Source organism: Rattus norvegicus, chromosome 3 (assembly GCF_036323735.1).
Source record: "Rattus norvegicus strain BN/NHsdMcwi chromosome 3, GRCr8, whole genome shotgun sequence".
NCBI lineage: Eukaryota > Metazoa > Chordata > Mammalia > Rodentia > Muridae > Rattus > Rattus norvegicus.
The window spans coordinates 93,235,426-93,256,876 of record NC_086021.1 but is presented as its reverse complement, the minus strand read 5'-3'; the positions used below and the strand labels follow the sequence as shown (position 1 = coordinate 93,256,876).

At 35.6% G+C, this 21,451-nt stretch overlaps 1 protein-coding gene across 1 annotated transcript; it reads right to left on the bottom strand.

Annotated features, from left to right (window-relative positions):
* Window positions 1–8,316: 8,316 nt before the first annotated feature.
* On the bottom strand, window positions 8,317–9,273 carry Or10ag58 (olfactory receptor family 10 subfamily AG member 58). Its single transcript, NM_001000667.1, has one exon. The coding sequence runs from the start codon at window positions 9,271–9,273 to the stop codon at window positions 8,317–8,319; it is 957 nt and encodes a 318-aa protein (NP_001000667.1).
* Between the last annotated feature and the right edge of the window lie 12,178 nt (window positions 9,274–21,451).

Here is a 21,451-nt window from a genome sequence, read left to right as displayed (position 1 = left end):
GATTTTTATGAATATGATCTCTAAATCTTATATTAGTAAAAAAGCTAAATATATATAAGAAAAATTATTACTTTGAATGTAATTAAAAATGAAAAATCAATTATTACTTGACTTATGATAGCACATAAGGAGAAACTCATCCTCAGTGATGTTGAGAATGTTTTCTGCTCCATAACATTTTATAATTAATGGTATTTCATATTTTGTTCTCAACTAACCTACATCATATCATCCTACAGCTAACATAAAAAAACACATGAAAATACAAATTTGATATATATCCAAAGTAAAATTATGCTAAACATGATCCTTACCTTTATAAATTTACAGAATAAAAATTTCAAATATGTGTGGTTTTCTAAGCTTAAGTATTAATTTATTTAAAGACAAGTTAGTCACCTTCTCAAATGTATTTCACATTGTGTGCTTTAAGTACAATACTGTCTCTGCTCTGGGAATAAATTCTTTCCCAAGTCACTTTTTAATTGAAGGGAATATGTGTCCTCATGAATCAAGAGGCTGAACAAAACAAAACAAAACAAAACAACAAAGAAGATACACTTTAGTAAACTATGTTTTGTAGTCTAAATATTCTTTTCCTATTTTGTGATTATAAGAAGATAATAGGAACAGGACTGGTATCTCAAAGTTGACAGGCAGAGGCAAAAGAATTGTTATTTTGAAGCCTCCTAGGGCTTCATAGGAAGACTTTGTTTCTAAACAAATAATGAAATGAAAAAAAAAAGTTTAGAGAATGTATTAACTTTCAAAAAATAAAACCATTAAAAACCATCAAAAATTTGTAACTATTTTATTTAATTTCATATATTTATTTGAAACCTGAGTCTTTTTTATTCCTTCTTTTTATTTAATCATTTTTTATACTCCAGATTTTATTTCTCTCTGAGTCCACCCTATGACTGTTCCACATCCCATACCTCCTCTCCAGGGCCCTGTCTCCATGAGGATGTCCCCAACCCTCCCTAACACCCCACCAGACTTCTGAACTCCCTGGGGCCTCCAGTCTCTTGGGAGTTAGGTGTATCTTCTCTGACTGAAGACAGACCCAGCAGTCCTCTGCTGTATATCTGTTGGGTGCCTCATATCACCTGATATATCCTGCCTGGTTAATAGTCCAGTGTCAGAGAGATCTCAGGGGGTGGAGAGTAATTGAGATTGCTGGTCCTCGAACAGGGCTGCCCTCCTCCTCAGCTTCTTCCAGGTTTTCCCTAATTCAATCACAGGGAGTAGTAGCTTCTGTCTGCTGGTTGAATGCAAATATCTGCATCTGATTCTTTCACTTCCTTGTTGGGTCTTTCAGAGAGTAGACATAACAGGTACATTTTTGTGAGTCCTCTATAACCTCAGAAATAGTGTCTGGCCTTGAGGTAACCCACTTTGGGCCTGTTGCTGGACCTCCTTTCCCTCAAGCTCCTCTCCATTTCCATTCCTGCAGTTCTTGCAGACAGGAACAATTATGAGTCAGAATTTTGATATGTAGGGTAGCAACCCTATCACTCATTTAATGCCCTGACTTTCTGCTGGAAGTGGGCTCTACCAGTTCAATTTCCCCACTGTAGGACATTTCATCTAAAGTCCCTCCCTTTGAGTCCAGAAAGTCTAGCACCTCCCAGGTCTCTGATACATTCTAGAAAGTCCAATGAATTTCCTACCTCTCAAGGTTGCCTGTTTCCATTTTTTTCTGATGGCCTTCAGGGCTTCAGTCCTTTTCCCTCACCCAATACCAGATCATGTTCTCCCCTTCCCCCCATCCTCTTTCTCCTCCGGTTCTGTCCCTCCCTCCCCACTTGTGATTGCTTTCTTCTCCCTCCTAAGTGGGACTGAGTACTTACTTCGGCCCTACAGCTTTTTGAGTTCTGTGGAATATATCTTGGGTATTATGTACTTTTATCTTTGGCTAGTGTCCACTTATTAGTGAGTTATACCATGCATGTCCTTTTGGATCTGAGTTACCTCACTCAGGATTATATTTTCTAGTTCCATCCATTTGCCTGCAAAACTTAGGATGTCTTCTTTCTTAATAGCTGAGTAATATTCCACTGTGAAAATGAACCACATTTTCTATATTCATTCCTCTGTTGTGGGACATCTGAGTTCTTTACAGTTTCTGGCTATCACAAAGAAGACCACTATGAATATAATAGAACAAATGTCCCAGTGGCATGATGGGACATCTTTTGGGTATATTCCCAAGAGTGGTATTGCTGGGTTTTCAGGTAAGTTTATTTCCAATTTTCTGAGGAACCTCCAGATTGATTTCCAGAATGGTTGCACCAGTTTGCAATCCCACCAGCAATGGAAGATTATTCCTCTATCTCCACATCTTCACCAACATGTGTTTTCACCAAGGTTTTCTTATCCATTCTGATTGGTGTAATGTCATTTTGATTTGCATTTCTCTGATCACTAAGGATGTTGAATATTTCTTTAGGTGCTTTTCAGCCATTCATGATTCCTCTGTTGTGAATTCTTGGTTTAGTTCTATACCTCATTTTTTGATTGTGTTGTTTGGGTTTTTTGGTGGTTAGCTTCTTGATTTCTTTATATATTTTAGATATTAGCCTTCTATCGGATGTAGGGTTAGTAAAGAATTTTTCCCCAATCTGTAGGTTGCCAATTTGTCTTATTGACTATATCCTATGCCTTAAAGACACTTTCCAGTTTCATGAGGTACCATTTATCTATTTTCAATCTTAGAACATGAGCCATTGAAGTTCTGTTTAGGAAATTTCTCTGTGTACCAATGAGTTTAAGACTTTTTCCCACTTTGTCTTCTATTAGATTCAGTATATCTAGTTTTATGTTGAGGTCCTTGATTCACTTGGACTTGAGCTTTGTATAAGGTGACAAATATGGGTCTATTTTCATTTTCCTACATACAGACAGCCAGTTAAACTAACACCACTTATTCAAAATGACTTTTCCATTGTATATTTTTAGCTTCTTTGTCAAAGGTCAAGTGCAAAAGTGTGCGCTTTATATTTGGGTCTTCAATTCTATTCCATTGATCAACATGTTTGTCCCTGTACCAATTTGTATCACTATTGCTTTGTTGTAGAGCTTGAGGACAGGTATGGTGATTCACTCAGTCATTCTTTTAGATGCTTAGTCCCTGTATTTTCTTTAGATAAGAAAAATTCTGGACTAAAATTTTTGAGATGGGTGGGTAACTTCATCCCTCAAATGCTGGCTGTGCCTATCCACTGGATATGGTCTCTATAGGTTTTCTCTCTCCTGTGTTGAGTATTTCAGCTAATGCCATCCCAGTTGCATCTTGGGAGCATCTTGCTTCCCTGGCATTTGGAACTTTCTAGGAGCTACCTCTAGTTCCCGATCCCCAACTACTACATACCTCCATACAATTTCCTGATTTTCTGTACTTCTTCCTTATCTCTCCCTACACTTGATCCTGCCCTTTCTGTTTCCCTCTCCCTCCTCTCTCTCTCTCTCCCAAGTCTCCCCCTATCTCTACCTCCTGTGATTATTTTGTTCCCTCTTCTAAGTACAATTGAAGCATCCACACTTTGGTCTTCCTTCTTCTTGAGTTTCCTATGGTCTGTGAGTTGTATTGTGGGTATTTGAGCTTTTTTCCTAATATCCACTTATCATTGAGTACATACTATGTGTGTTGTTTTGTGACTAGGTTAGTATACTCAGGATGATATTTTCTAGTTACATCCATTTGCCAGTGAATTTCACGTGGTCATTTTTTAAATAGCTGATAAGTAGTCCATTGTATAAATGTACCACATTTTTGTATCCATTTCTCAGTTTAGGGACATCTGGGTTGCTTCTAACTTCTGGCTACTGTAAATAAGGCTGCTGTAAACATAGTAGAACGTTATAAAGTAATATAACTAATTTTTTTGTAGACTCACAGATGCTCCCATTCAAATACATGTTGATGTGTCAAAATATGGTGGAGAAGAATACTAGAACAATATACAGCAATTTATAATGTTAATGCAGATGAAAGTTTTTAGAAAAGAGAAATGGACTATATACCTTAGATACTTCAACCATCATGTCCCTTGAAGTATCTCGTACTCAATAACAGTTGTAATATTTTTACTTTAGTGTAGTCATTAATATTTTATAATACTAAATAATTGTTATTTATAGAGGAACTTTTATCCACTAACACATGGCTAGAGTCTGCCGTGACAGGGGACCACACACCTTTAATGCCTCTGACTGGAATACAGCAAAACCCACAGATAATCATTAAAGTAAAGTTAGTAGAAGAAGCAGGCATGTTTCAAAGTGGTGTCTAATTGAAGAGCAGACAAAGTGATGAATCAGAAAAACATTTGACAGAATGAGTCAGAGACACAATATACACCACTCTGATGAGACCAACCTATGAAAGATACCCTATTTAAGAACAGTGTGGGCAGAGAGAGACTGCAATGGTAGTCCATGCAGTACTGCAGTGGAGTTCAATTTTTTTCATAAGTTCATGCAGTTCAGTGCAGTTCAGTGCAGTTCAGCAAAGGCAGTTGAGGCCAGAGAAAAAAAAAGCCAAAAAATTAGAAGTAATTACCATGTTTAGTTTGATGTCAAGCAGAGCAATTTCATGAGAAATTGAGAGAAGCCAAATGGAATCAGTCAGCTTGGACAGGAGTATGATCCAGGGCAGCTGAGTTTAACCTCCCTCTCAGGGTCCAGAAATAATAGAATGGGTGAGGTTATTCAGCAGAGAGCCTCTGAGAAGACAGTTACATCACATTAGCAAAAGTTACTTTTATAATTATTATAGTTTATATTCAAACCATTATATAATGATACTAAACCTCTGCATCATTTAGAAATAGTTTTTTTATTTATGTGAATATGTGTGCATGCATGTGGTGACATAGAGGCTAAAACAGGACACTTGAGGTTATAGAGCCCGAGATACAGATGGTTGTGAGAAACCTCATATGATTTGTGAAATAAACACCCACAATCTTGAAGCTCAACAAGAACTGTTAGATGCTAATGCAACTAACATTCCAACTTCTGATAAACTTCCCTAAATTAATAATAATATTTTTTCACTAAAATATTATAAGAGTAATAATACAACAAGAAGTAAAAATGTAAAAGAAGTCATTGAACTTTAAGTTTCCCAAAATTCTGTAAAGGGATCAAATTCCTAAAGCAAGTTGGAAAATCTTTAAGGAAAATGAATTTGCCTACATAAAAGGTTTAGAGATTTGATGAATTTAGCATTATTGGTTATGAGTTACATGGAGTAGATAAACTAGAGTTTCATTTGACAGAAAGTTCTTTTCAATGTTAAAAGTAATATATAATATTTAGGACACTGACATCCAAACTAGTCATGACAACTAGTAAATGTTAGGTATTTATAACATTTATTTATGTTACAATATACAATATATGAAATTAGTCCATTATATTATATAATGTATAGTATATAATACAATAAAGATTATTTCTCATGACTTTGTAGCAATAAATAAGCTATCTAGATGACATTGATTTTTAAAATTTATTTTAAATGTAATAAAACTTGTGAGTACTCCTCAGTTCCACTTAGGAGGGAGAAGAAAGCAAGGAAAAGGGGGAATGGAGGGACAGACATGGATGGGAAAGGGGACAGGGAGGTAAGAGGGGAACATGATCTGGTATTGGGTGGGGGAAAAGGACTGAAGTCCTGAAGGTTAACAGAAAGAATGGAAACTGGCAACCATGGTAGGCAGGAGGTTTAGGGGACCTTCTTAAATGTATCAGAGACCTGGGAGGTGAGAGATCCTCAGGATTCAAAGGGAGGGACTTTAGATTAAATGCCCTAAAGTGGGGAGAAGGAACATGAAAAGCCCACCTCCAGCAGAAAGACAGGGCATCAAGTGAGCGATAGGGTTGCTAACCTACAATCAAAACTCGGACCCATAATTGCTAATTGTTCCTGTCTGAAAGAACTGCAGCAATGGAAATGGAGAGGAGCCTGAGGAAAAGGAGGTCCAGCAACAGGCCCAAAGTGGGATACAGCTCAAGGGGTTGCCTTAAGGCCTGACACTATTACTGAGGCTATGGAGGACTCACAAAAAGGTACCTATTATGACTGCCCTCTGAAAGACCCAACAAGGAGGTGAAAGAATCAGATGCAGATATTTGCACTCAACCAGCGGACAGAAACTGCTACTCTCTGTGTTTGAATTGGGGAAAAGCTGGAAGAAGCTGAGGAGGAGGGAAACTCTGTAAGAAGACCAGCAATCTCAATTACTCTGCACCCCTGACATCTCTCAGAAACTGGACTGTCAACCAGGCATGATATATCAGGTGATATGAGGCACCCAGCAGATATACAGCAGAGGACTCCTGGGTCTGGCTTCAGTCAGAGAAGATGCATCAAGAGAATGGAGGCCCCAGGTAATTTAGAGGTCTGTAGGGTAGGTGTGTTTGGAGGGGTATTGTGGGTGCTGGGGTCAGCTTCCTGGAGACAAGGACCTGGGGAGGAGGTATGGAATGTGGAACAATCAGAGACAGTCAGAGAGTAGACAGGGAGGGGTGTTAAAAACAACAACAACAACAACAACAACAACAACAAAAACCCAATAGGTAGAATGTCTAGATAACACAAAATTCATTGCTGCAGTTAAGGTGGCCATGACTTTTATTTCCACATGTCCCTACCAGAACTTAGGAAATCATTAAATTGGAAGTAATCCTAGTGCATACACATGATATTTGCATAGTAATAGGAATTGTTTTAGTTTTTAGCAAAAGATAAAGCAAGGTTCTATAATACAACTGAATGCTGCCATCTGAGGTATTTCAAGTGGACTGACAACAGAAGGCATGGCAGATTGAAGAAAGAAGTTCAAGAAGTTAGAGATACTAAACAGATCATGACTCTAGCCTCTTTTTTATTGACAGTAGAAGTTCTAGTTTACTAACTTTACTTCTCAATGTCAAACCACTTTATTAAACTGTTATAACTACATAATTGCCATTGTGGGAAACATTGGGGAGATTTGTGACTCTTCAGAAGTGTGATCTCCATGAGATAAACAGAGTCCATCTCTGCAGTTTGGTGCTGTTGCATGACTTCATCAGATCTTTGTGAACAATCGTGCTAAGCTGACATTGAATATTCTCATATAATTATTTAGTCTACCTTTCAGTATGACTTTTCTCTGTGCTCAGAAACAGGAATGTCTCTCGTCTCCTTTCTGATTTTCTAATAAAATTTACTGACATAAATTAATAAATAATTAATATAATCTTATTGACTATTAGACAGAATTCATTTGTAGTAAGTTAGAATGAGTTTGTGCAAGGATGTTGGAAGACAACTTCCCATTAGTGCTCTCAGGTTGATGAGGATGACTCACAAATTGCCAGTCTTTCAGAAACAGAGACAATGCCAAACCCTGCCTTTGGCATCGCTCCCTGTGTTCGTTTATAGCTCTCTATTGGTAACTGATTTCATTGGACTTTTTCCATGACATATGTGTTTGAACTTTACTTTTTTAAAAACAATCCTTCCTTCTGACCAACTCCCTCCCCTCACCCCGTTCCCCATTTTTTCCTCTTTAGTAAGGGAATATCTCAGTTTCTATTTTATTCCATTATATCCAAAGTAGCTTGAGAGGGTGTTTACTTTCTGGAGTTTTTTTTTTAATATTTTCTTCATTCTTTGTGAGGTACACTCATCTCCCAGACCCTCTCTATCCTCCCTTCACCATTGCAAACTCCCTCTGCAAAGGAAACAACCAAAAAAAAAAAAAGAAAAAAGGAAAACAAGAACAAAAATAAAAACATCTCATCTCTCCTGGGGAAGAGGCAGTATGTCACACATAGTACACCCTTTTGTCTCACATTTCATTTAAATGAGTAATTGTTCTAAGTCCTCTGACTTCTACTATACCATCAATATTGGATCCCTACCAGTATTTCTGTCAAATATCTTCTTGTTGTTATGTGCCATGCAAATACTGCTGCTTTGGTTTTGCAGTCCCCATCATCTCCCTTAGAGGTTGACAGATGGGGTACTGTTGAGATGGACCACCTCAAAGTCCTGGTTCTGGGGCTGGGCGGTAACTGAGTTGGTCAGCTTATTAACTCTACCACCTCCAAGTCACAGGACCATGCTGTCTAAGTGAGGGGCCAGGACATTTCGGCTGCTTATGGCAGTCTGTAAGGGTGAAGCCAGCTCTTCCACATCCCTAAAAAGGTGGGTGGGGGTAGAGCCAGCTTATCTCAGCCCTCTGACATTGACATGAACCCAGGTTGTAGCCCAGATCACAGACATTCACACTGATGATATCTCCAATATAAGTCATATTACATTTTTACAAATTGTTTGCATAAGAATTTTCTCAGTGCTATTGTGACATCCTTGTTTCTTAGACTGTATACCATGGGGTTAAACATGGGAGTCACAACAGTATAGAAAAGAGAAATCACTTTATCTATCTCACCTGAATGACTAGTATTGGATCTAAAATATGTAATCATACCTGATCCAAAAAATAACATCACAACTGCAAGATGGGATGAGCAGGTAGAGAAGGCTTTGGCTCGACTTTTGGCTGATGCCAATTTCAGGACTGCAGAGATGATTTTACTATAGGAAAAGACTATTAACAGGAGTGGAAAGAAGGAAAACAATGCAGCACCTAGGAAAACCATCAGCTCATTGATAAAGGTGTCCCCACAGGCCAGGTGAAGTATTGGGGGAATGTCACAGAAGAAGTGGTTGATTTCGTTGGAACCACAGAATGATAGAGAAAATATCTGTGATGTCTGCCCTATCTGTACTGGCATTCCACTGATCCAGGAGCCAATCACCAATTGAGAGCATACTCTTTGATTCATAACTAGAGGATAGCGCAGGGGGTTACAGATGGCAATATAGCGGTCATAGGACATTACAGCCAGCAGGAAGCACTCTGTGGCCCCCAGGATAAGAGTGCAGCACATTTGTGTAGCACAGCCAATGAAAGAGATGGTCCTTCTCTGTGTTCCAAGGTTGAAGACCATTCTGGGAAGAGTAATTGATACAAAACAAATCTCTAAAAAGGAAAAGTTACCAAGAAAAAAGTACATAGGGGTCTGAAGAGCAGAGTCTACCTTTGTGAGTAGTACAATGGTGCCATTGCCTAATATGATAAAGGAATATATGGCAAGCAACAGTCCAAATAGAAGCCACTGGAGATTTGGAACATCTGAAAATCCAAGAAGAACAAAATCCTTCAGATTCGTTAGATTTCCTTCTTGAGGTTTTGGCTGATGGTTCATCTGTGAAGCAGATTCAGTCAGCATGGGTTCCTTTCTTTCCCTTTAGTGTAAGAGGCTTTTATCCTAATATACAGACATTCTGATTAATTTTAAGTATCTGGTAAATTTTGTCTACTATAAAACTACTGATGTTTACAAATTTTACTTTCAGCTGTATTAGACCATATGTGTTATTGCTGTATAAGGTCTCTAAAATGCTTTCAAAAATTAATGTTAACCTGTTTCAGTCTACAAATCATGGTATATTCTAAACTATGTTCCAGACAGCAGAGACCTTTCAACTATGAGAAACCATTTCTGATACACACAACAACCTCTGATATCATTAGTTATATTTCCTGACAATCCTTTCATTGGAGTGGAGAGTTGGCTCAGCAGTTCAAATCACTGGGTGTTCTTACAAGAGAAGCAGGTTTGATTATCAGCACATACATGGCAATTTACAACTTGTCTGGAACTACAATTCAAACTGACCTGGAATGTACACTTGCTTGACCAATAGTTATACAAATAAAAGAGAATTTAATAAAAGTTTAAAAGACAGTCCATTTCTGTTTAAAGTGAACTTTTTAGATATCAGAAAATTATATCATTGGTATTTTCCAAATAAAAATTTTAAAACATTTACTGGAAATATAAAATCCATAAGTTGTTTCCAAATGATATCTACTGAGGAAAAATAATTTTCATCAACACAGTCTCCCATGATAGACAAACCACTCTTAAGGGCAGACCCCATGCCAAGAAGTAGATGGCTAACACAAATTAATTCAATGGCATTTTGGAAGGTTCTTTGTTCCATAATCTCTTTTTAGGGAATTATTTATTAAAATTACTGGTGTTTTGCATACATATTACAGTTTCTGCTTTTGTGATTTGGGGGACTTTAGTGTCTAAATATATGTGTCTCTATGATATGTGCTTGTGCTTTTCTTGGATTTTTTTCTTCTGTTTCGTGGTTTTGTCTTCCTTTGGTATGTTTGCGTATACTCTTATTACTTTTTAGATACCTTTTATATTCTAATGAGGGAAAGAAAAGGTTGTGGATATATGTGGGAAGATTTCTGTGAGGGCAAACAATAATTGGAATATATAGAATCATCAAACATTTATTTTAGTCCTAAAAGAAAAAGCAGTGGAGTAATATATAATGGTACATACCAATGTCTTAGCACAGTGTATTTCAAATATGCATACTACTATTTATTCATTTCTTCAAATATTTTAATATCAATTTATGATTAAAATTTCCAAGTGTTTCTATTAGCTTGTTTGAGAACTACAGCATATTTTGTTTATTTATTTCAGGGGTTCCCTCTGTTTTAGAATTTAAAATTTGCACATATTTCCCTAATTTTTCAATTCATAGTTACAAACAATTTAAAAATAACCACAAAAATTTGAATAGCACAGTTAAAAGAAGTATCTTTCTGAATTATATGAAGTAGAGATTTTAGAACATTTCATTCATTTAAAGCAGCTTTTTAAAATGTATTTTATTGTATATATTATTTGTTTACATTTCAAATGTTATTTCCTTTCCCAGTTTCCCCTCCAAAACCCCTTATCCCTGGAATATTATTTCTTATAAGGTAGGAGGCCAATAGAGAAGAAATGGCACTGTCTGTAGAGGGAAAGGAGTACACTCCTATGACTCTGTGAACCATAACAATTTTGAACTTCTCCAGTAATCAGAAATTCAGGTAAGAATTTTAACTTTAACTTTTAAAAGAATGATTATAATATAGAAATTAGAAAATCTAATAATTTTGACTAGACTTTTATGGCTATACCTTTTAGTAAATTTTCTTTATTAGTCTTGAATTTCAATCCAAACTGTTTGTATTTTTGTCAGTGAGACAATAAAAAATACACCTTGATCATGTTTGCTTTTTGAGAGCTAAATAAATCAGTGTTAAGATATCATTTATTCCAAGGGAATACAAATTGGAAAGAAAAACGTCAAAATATCACTATTTGCAGATGATATGATAGTATACAAAAGTGACCACAAAAATTCCACCAGAGAACTCCTAAGCCTGATAAAACAATTTCAGTAAAGTGCTAAACAGACTGAGAATGAAATTGGGGAAATGACACCCTTCACAATAGTCACAAATGATATAAAATACCTTGGTGTGACTCTAACCATGCACATGAAAGATCTATGTTAAAAGAACTTCAAGTCTCTTAAAAAGGAAATTGAAGATCTCAGAATATTGAAAGAACTCCTATACTTATTGATTGGACATATAAATATAGTAAAAATGGCCATCCTGCTAAAAGCGATCTAGAGATTCAATGCAATTACCAACAAAATTCCAAATCAGTTCTTCATAGAATTAGAAAGAGCAATTTGCAAACTCATTTGGAATAACAAAAAAACCCAGGATAATGAAAACTATACTCAACAATAAAAAAACTTCTGGGGGAATTAACACCCCTGACTTTAAGCAGCATTGTAGTGCAGCAGTGATAAAATCTGCTTGGCATTTGGACAGAGTCAGGCAGATAGATCAATCGAATAGAATTGAAAACCCAGAAATCAACCCACACAACTGGGGAGGAACCTCAAACAAATGGGCACAGGGGAAATTTTCCTGAACAGAACACAAAAAGCTTATGATCTTAGGTCAACCTCATTAAGTTGAAAAGCTTCTGTAAAGCAAAGGACACCATTGTTAGGACAAAATGACAACCCATCAATTCAGAAAAGATATTTACCAATCCTACATCTGATAAAGGGGTAATATTCAATATATACAAGAAACTCAATAAGTTAGATTTCAGAGAAATAACCCTATTAAAAATGGGGTACAGTGTTAAACAAAAAATTCTCAGCTGAGGAATATTGAATAGCAAAAGAAGAACCTAAAGAAATGTTCAACATCCTTAGTCATCAAGGAAATGCAAATCAAAACAACCCTGAAATTCCACCTCACACCAGTCAGAATGTATAAGATCAAAGAACTTCTGGGGGAATTAATATCCATGACCTTAAGCACCATACAGGTGATAGCAGATACTGGGAAGGATGTGGAGAGAGAAGAACACTCCTCCATTGTTGGTGGGATTGTAAGCTGGTAGAATCACTCTGGAAATCAGTCTGGCAGTTCCTCAGAAAATTGGACATTATTCAATCTGAGCATCCAGCTATACTTCTCCTGAGCATATACCAAAAAGATGCTACAACAAGCAGAACACATGCTCTACTATGTTTATAAAAGCCTTATTTATAATATTCCCAAGATGAAAAGAACCCAGATGTCCTTCAGTGGAAAAGTGGATACAGAAAATGTGGTACATTTACACATTGCAGTACTACTCAGCTATTAGAAACAATGACTTCATGAAATTCATAGGGAAATGGATGGAACTAGAAAATATCATCCTGAGTAAGGTAACCCTGTAACAAATGAACACACATGATATGCACTCACTGATAAGTGGATATTAACCCTAAAGCTCAATTACCCAAGATACAATTCATAGACCACATGAAGCTCAAGAAGGAAGACCAAAGTGTGGATGCTTCAGTCTTTCTTAGAAGCAGTAGCAAAATACTCAAAGGAGGAAATATGGAGACAATGTGTGGAGCAGACACTGAGGGAAAGGTCATCCAGACACTGCTCCACCTGGGGATCCATTCCATATTACAACAGCAAGCCCAGACACTATTGCGATGCCTAAAAGTGCTTGATGACAGGAGCCTGATAGAGATATCTCCTGAGAGACACTGCCAGAGCCTGACAAATTCTGAGGCAGATGCTTACAGTCAACTATTGGACTGAGCATGACATCCTCGATGAGGAGTTAAACAAAGATTGAAGGAGTTGAAGGGGTTTGAAACCCCAAAGGAAGAATAAGAATATCAACCAACCAATCCCCCTGAGCTTCTAGGGAGCAAACCACCAACCAAAGAGTACACATGGAGCCACCCATGACTCTAGCTGCATATCTAGCAGAGGATAGCCTTGTTGAACATCAAAGTGGCTGTTGGTTCTGTGAAGGCTTGATTCCCCAGGAATGCTAGGGTTGTGATGTGGGAGTGGGTGGGAGGGTAAGTGAGTGACACCTCATTTCTTCTGCATTGGGAGGGGGGAATGTAATAGGGGATTTCTGGAAGGGTAATCTTGAAATCAGACATTTGAAATGGAAATAGATGAAATATTCAGTAATAACTTATTTATTTACTCAAAGAGATTTTTGTTTTGTTTTGCCACTTTTGTAAACCTTTAGATATTTTGTACTACTGGGTTATTTTCTTCCAGGAATGCATCACACTGCTTAGTAAAACTTTATCTAAAGACTTTATTGATTTACTTTACTGAAAACTTTTTTTTCTGGCTCAGGATTTTGGTATGTTCAGAGGAAGTATTTTCATATAGAGACAAAGAAATTCATGTTAAGGAATCAAATTGTACTTTTTTAAATCTTGAAAAGTTTGCTTCCTAAGAAATTCATCTGAGATGAAGTCTGACTCTTCATGTGTACCTGTTTGCCTTTCATCTCTTCAATACCATATTTTGAATAGTGCCCAGAAATAAAAAAAATGTAGTAATAGAATTAGCAGTATAGGACAAAGTCCTACTAACGTATGCAGCTGAATTGTTTTCAACTTTTTTTTCACTGTATAACATACAGTCTGGTGTAACAATTGGGCATAATTTGTTAAGCTATCAAATGAGCTAATAATTCTAAAACTACTTAAGATTATTGTGTGAATCATACATCTTAATACAAGCAAACAAACCAAAACAAAACATGCTTGAGTTATTCATGACACATATGTTTCTTCAAATGTTATCTATATTTGTTCTCAAATTTTACCTTTGATTCTTCTATATTTTCTGTTTGACTTAGTCCAAATGATTTAATCGAAACTTAGTCCAAAAAACATTCTCTGAGTCTCTCCATTTGCTTGACATTTATTATGGAAATGAATGTCATTTCCCTAGAATGATAAAAAACTAAAAGAAAGTCATAAAGCCTTCCTGAAGGTAACTTACCCATGAATCTGTTTTTACATTTTTTTTTCTTCTTTCTGTCACCTCTCCTTAATGTGGCTCAAACATCAGGACTCCACATGAGAACCTTTTGTTGAAATTTTCTCTATGGTTTGTTATGGCCTTTATCATACAAATAGTAAGTGATATTTCAGAAAAGGCTATGACTAATTTCCTACTTTAGTCTGTTTATTCTTCAATTAATGGTGTACTGCATGGTCTGTTGTGAGTTATTTAAATTTGAATTAAAGTCTGTCTAAAGAAAAATTTCACTTTCAAGCAGAAGAAAATGATAATTAATGTGGAGAAATGAAAAATAAAATGTTTTACATCATGTTTTTAAGCCTTAATGATTATTATAATATACTCCTATAAAATATTTCCTAAGTCATTCAGTTTCAAGTTGTGTAATATGAAATTTTAGTAAAACAACATTCCGACTACTGATGTATCTTCTACTCCAGAGGAGAAGAAACTACAGATAGCAGAAATTATTCAGTGTGCTCTACTCAAATAGCATTCTTCTTTGTAATAAGTGTTTACAATAATAAAAATGATGCCAGGTTATTTGTATTTTAACTCTCTTTTCTGAATAAATCCAAAGACTTAAAAGAATTTCTAACAGTGTTCTAAGTCTTCCAAAGTTCAGAATTTCCAAGTTTTCAGGGTGTATTTTGGTATGCATAAGAACTATATGCAAATGCTTTAATAAATTTAAAGTACTACATTGAAATTAAAATAATTTTTAATATTTTAAAACATCCTTATTCCATTATCTTTTTTCTAGAATGATTATTCTTTTAATTTCTGTTCTATAATCTATTTTCTTGGTTGTTTAATTTTTAGTTTCATAATAAAATATGATTAAAATTAAACATAGAAATTTGCCACTTAATTTATTAAAATTTTGCTGCTTCAAAGTTTCCTCTAAAATCATGTTTAACAAATTATCATAAGTACAACTTTGTCTATTTTGATGTATTTCAACATCTTTGCTTACTATAAGAAACACAATATAAATTATATTTATACAACTAAATACTTGTTAACTTTTAAATTAATTTAATTTATAAAATAGGTAGAATGTTATATGTAGAATTATTAAGATTGATTGAATTGATATTAATCTAATGATATCAGTATAAAATAATTCATATTTACCTTTCTTACACAATTAATTTTGACTTTTTGTCACCCAAATTTAGACATTCCATTTATTTTAAGTGGAACCAGTCGTATCTTCAAAGGTTTGTAATCTTCTGTTAAGTAATTTTGTTTCTGAAGACAATAAAGTAAATGTAGTTCTATCTCCCACTAGCTTTCTGTCATAGGTCCCAATTTCTACCTCAGGGAATGTCTTTTATGTTTACCTATTTGCCCATTTTATTTTTTCCAGATTATATTTAGTCCACCTTGACATAAAATTTGGCTCCCAGTGGAATTGAAAACACAGTGTAGTTTATTTCCTGGATACTGACAGCATTAGGCAAGAGAGTCCACAATTCACAGCTTGACATTAATTATCTATTTTGGCAAATTTACAACTGCGATGTTCTCTATTTTGAAGGCACTAGATATTGTCTTGGTTCACAGTTCACTGACTCTGTAAGCTTGTTTGTTTTTTTTTTTTCTCCAGTCACTATTCTATAATGGCTTCTGTGTCCTTTATTCACAGAAAAGTTTATGCTATAGTTTTAATAACAAATATAAAAAAGGCAAGCTTTTTTTAGGAGGGAATGAAAATCTGGAATAAGTTCAGTTGCAATAATAAAATGTCCATGAAGAACAATGTCTATATATTCCAAGCTTCTATGTTTTCCTGAGAATGACAATCACTCCTAACATTTAGGTAGCTTAAAAATCTTCTTCAATGAATAGGGGAAACAATATAATCAAAATATATTGCAAGAATAATATTTAAATAAAAATGATTTTAAAAATGATTCTCACTGAAGGTAAACTGTTATGGCTCTAATATAACACTAAATATTATTATTCATTAGTGACTTTTACAATTCTGATTATTAAAAAAGATTCCTGATAATACCTCCTATATCTTAGTACTATGAGAGCAAACCATACTTGGTAAAGTTAATGAGAAGTGGAGAAGACATGAAAACATCATGAAAAAGGGGAGAGGAACAAGCAGTACGGCCTCATGTGGGACCAGCGATGGCATTGCTCAGGATGACAATGAGAGGCCAACCAAGAATAAGCTCTTTTCTGTGTACATACAAACCGTAGCTAGGTGAAGGGTGAGATAAAAGCTTACGTAAGAACCTAACCCCTTAAAAGAATGGACAGAGACATCTTCTGATGGCAGAAAAAGAATATCCTGCCAACCACGCAAATATAAATGAAAATTATATGAAGCATAGTAAGACAAATTCATAACATATGGGTATTTAAAACATAATAATTTAGAAAACAATAATTTTTAAGCAAAGAAAGGAAATGTTATTTTTTCTTTTTTTGTTTAAATAATATTTTTATTAATGCTTTGAGAATTTCATACAATGCATTTAGAACATATTCATATTCCCTCCCCCAACTTCCCACTCAATTTTGAGTCGTCGTCATCTTCTTCTTCTTCTTCTTCTTCTTCTTCTTCTTCTTCTTCTTCTTCTTCTTCTTCTTCTTCTTCTTCTTCTTCTTCTTCTTCTTCTTCTTCATCTTTTTCTTCTTTTTTTTTTAAGATTTATTTTATTTATTATATATAAGTACACTGTAGCTGTCTCCAGATACACCAGAAGGGGGCATCCGATCTCTTTTTACAGATGGTTGTGAGCCACCATGTGGTTGCTGGGAATTGAACTCATGACCTCTGGAAGAGCAGTCGGGTGCTCTTAACCGCTGAGCCATCTCTCAAGCCCCTTCTTCTTTTTTTTTAATTTGGAGAATACTTTATTAGTTTTTGTAATCAAACCCACGTATATAAGACCTTACATATTTAATACAGTGTGTTACCCCTGTACAAATGGAAAAAACTTAAGTTCAACATTTCTAGACCAATATGGCTGTTAATTTCTGTACAGTGCCAACTCAACACAGTAAATGGGGATACTTTTTTCCAAAGTTGACAGCACAGGTAAAGTTTCAAAAAATTCAAATTATATATCTGTATATATATATATTTATATTTATATTTATATAAAAAGACCAATAATAGCAGTGTGTTATGCATCAACAGCAGCAACAGCTTTTCCAGGTTCTGCAGTCATCTGAACAAAACTGTAGAGACATCCAGCACACTCCATTAAAAAAAAAAAAAAGTAAAAAAAAAAAAACCCGAGAAAACAGCAAAGTTCTGTTACTCTTGTGGTACCTGGCACCATTTTTTTTTAAATTAGCTTCTCAATCATCATCTGGAAAGAAAACATTCTGAGCAACATCATTAAAAACAGCTCTGATAAAGCACGGTCACTACTACGTATCATAAAGCAGGTACAACCTATTTTACATCCACAGAGGTATGATACAGTACTGTCCTACATCTATAATACTAGAGGATACAATTTAAAAGGCATTATTTGAGACTTGATTCTACTTTTCCAGCAGAGGGCCCAAAGGATGGTGTGACACAGCTTTGTAAAGAAACTCTAGACAGGATTTCGAAAGGAAATGTTATTAATAATTTAAATTATAGTAAACTTCATCTAAAATTATGTATAGTAGTCTTTAAAATGTAAAATTATTAAATCATCTAATGTTTTATTTTTAAATGTTACTAATCTAGCTATATCTAAATTTTTCTAAAACAAAATTAAACTTAAAAATAAACTATAAAATAAAATAATTTTGCATAGGCAAAATAAACAAGTTTCACATTTTGCAAGGCATTGTTGATAAATAAGAAAACACTAAAATTCATGTCTCAAATAAAGAGCTACTTCCCCTTAGTAATAGATCTTTACATACAAAAGCAAAGCCCAAAATAAAATTAATATTTTTATCACAGAAAAGAAGGGGAAAATCATGTAAGTTTTGGAACAGATACCAAACAGTATTAATTATCTAAATCAGAACATTTATAGTTACCAATAACCTAGAACTTCTTTTATTGCATGCATAAATTTTACATGAGGATACAAAACTAATATCACTGAACTTAACTGATTGAATGATTAAGCTGTATATGAATGAGAGTGTTCTCAGTATTAAGAGAGTTTTTTTCTCTAATTTGGTAAAGTAAACTTTGTGTGAGACATCATATAATTGGCTATTTAAGACTATTTTTTAAATATATTTTATCTTGCCTTCTCTTCTAAAGCATTTGAGTAGTATGCCTATACAATAGAAAACATTTTTTGAAAATTGTAGTTTATTAGTATCATTAGTTTGGAGTCATTTTTATTAATGTTATTAATTATAACATCTTTTAAAAATAATTCCTTAACATATTAGTGTACTTAGTTCAATGTGCAGTAGTAGATGGCAAAAAAATAATCCACTGTATTTTTTCTATAATAAGAGCAAGGATTTATATTTCTATTATATGTTGTATATATATATATATATATATATATATATATTTATAACTAGACTAGGCATCTAGTTGTTTAGACAACCCTAGACATTTATCTTTTAAACAGTAAATATGCACAAAATAACATTATAGAGCTACATGAAATTTAATTACAGTTTTTCTCTATAGAGTTTATCATCTTGTATTTTTTATATTACTTTTAATTTTTACAGTTCAGCCATTACCCTCCTCCTAGTCACACCTCCCACAGTTCCTCAACCCATTAATTCCCCCTCACATTGTCTCCAAGAGGATGTTCCCAAAGCCCCCTGACAGGCTTTCCTATTCCCTCAAGACTCAAGGGCCTCAAGTCTCTCAAGGGTTAGGCACATCTTCATCCACAGAGGCCAGATCAGTCAGTCCTCTGCTGTATATGAGTTTGGGGCCTTGGAAAGGCTCTTGTATACTGCCTGATTGGTGGCTAATGTCTGAGAGATCTCAGGGATCCATGTTAGTTGAGATTGCTGCTCTTCCAATGGAGTCGCTTTCCTTCTCAGCTTCTTCCAGTCTTTCCATAATTCAACCACATCCATCTCAGTCAGCTGCTTGTTGAGACTCTCAGAGGACAACCATGCTAGATTCCTGTCTGTAAACACATCATAGCGTCAGTAATGGTGTCAGGCCTTGGAGCCTCCCCTTGAGATGGATCCCAAGTTGGCCCAATCACTATACTGGCTTTTCCTCTGTCTCTTCCCCATTTTTGTCCCTGCAGTTCTTTTAGACAAGAACAATGTGGGGTCAGAGTTTTTGACTGTGGGATTGCAACCCATTCTCACCATTTAATGCCCTGTCATTTTTTCCTTCCTTCCTTCCTTCCTTTCTTTCTTTCTTTCTTTCTTTCTTTCTTTCTTTCTTTCTTTCTTTCTTTCTTTCAGAAATATTATGGTCCTTTGGTTGTTTTTCTTTAATATTTTATTTATTTACATTTCAAATGTTAACCCTTTCCCAGTTTCTCCTCCAAAACACCTGTATCCCATCCTCCGTCTCCCTACTTCTAAGTGAGTGCTTCCCCACCCACCCACTACTCTCTCCCACCTCACTTTCTTAGCATTCCCCTATACTGGGGCATCGAGCCTTCACAGGACCAATGACCTCTCTGCCCATTGATGCCAGTTAAGGCCATCCTCTTCTACACGTGCAGCTGGAGCCGTGGGCCTCTCCATGGGTACTCTTTGGTTGGTGGTTTGGTCCCTGAGAATTCTGGGGTGTTTGGTTGGTTGATAATGTTATTTTTCTTATGGGGTTGCAAACACCTTGTGCTCCTTCAGACCTTTTCCTAACTCCTCCATTGGGGTCCCAGTGCTAAGTCCAATGGTTGTCTGTGAGTATCCTTCTCTAATTTGTTAGGCTCTGGCAGGGCCTCTCAGTAGACAGCTATATCAGGCTCCTATCATCAAGCACTTATTGGTATCCCCAATAATGGTTGGGGTTTGTGTCTGTATATGGGATGAGTCTCTGGATGGCCTTTCCTTCAGTCAGTGTCTTCTCCAAACTTTGCCCCATATTTCTTTTAGACAGGAGCAATACTGGGTTAAAATTCTGGAGATGAATGGGTGATCCCATCCCATAACCAGGGGCTTGCCTAACCTCTGGATATGGTCTTTATAGGTTCTCCCTTCCCTTTGTTGGGCATTATAGCTAATCTCATCCTTATTGAGTCCTGGGAGCCTCTTGCTTTCCTGACATCTGGGACTTTCTGGTGGCTACCACCAGTTCTTCATCTCCCATTGTTACACATCTCTGTTAAGTTTTCTAACCCTACATATATTATCTCTGCATCCTCCAATACCTGATCCTGCATCCCATTTATCCTCCCCTCTCTCTACCTCCTGTGAGTATTTCTTCTCCATTCTGAGATGACTGAGGAATCTACACTTTGGTTTTTCTTCTCCTGTAATCTGTAAATTGTATCATGTGTACTCTGAGCTTTTAGTCTAATATACACTTATCAGTGAGTACATACCATGTGTGTTCTTTTGTGCCTGGTTACCTGACTCAGCATATTTTCTAGTTCCATACATTTGCATGTGAATTTCATAAAGTCATTGTTTTAATAGTTGAGTAGTACTTCATTGTATAAATGTACGACATATTCTATATCAAATACTCTGTTGAGGAACATCTGGGCTCTTTCTAGCTTCTGGCTATTATAAATAAGGCTGTAGTGGAGCATGTGTCCTTGTTATATATTGGGGCATCTTTTTATTGGGGAATTCAGTCCATTGATATTAAGAGATATGAAGGACCAGTGACTGTTGTTTCCTAATGTTTTGTTATTAGAGATGGAATTATGTTTGTGTAGCTAACTGTGATACCAGTTCTCCCAGGGCAGGATTTGTATATGGAGAGATGTGACACAGCCTTAGTGGGATTTGGGGAAGGAGAGAGACCCTTGCATTATATCATGACACAGTTTCAGGTCCTTTCTTTCTCAATATTGAAAACAACAGGAAAAAACCCATAAGAATCTCTCTCTATCATTATCTTTCTTCACAAATATAGAGACATGGGAGAGAGAGAGAGAGAGAGAGAGAGAGAGAGAGAGAGAGAGAGAGCAAAATCTGAAACCATAATAATGGAACAAAGGTCAAATAAGACCAAAACTTTGTTGAAACAAAGAAACATGAGACAAAAACATCATTGTGTT

Coding starts and splice junctions, on each gene's coding strand:
- Or10ag58 (NM_001000667.1), bottom strand. CDS start 9,273: ATGAACCATCAGCCAAAACCTCAAGAAGGAAATCTAACGAATCTGAAG.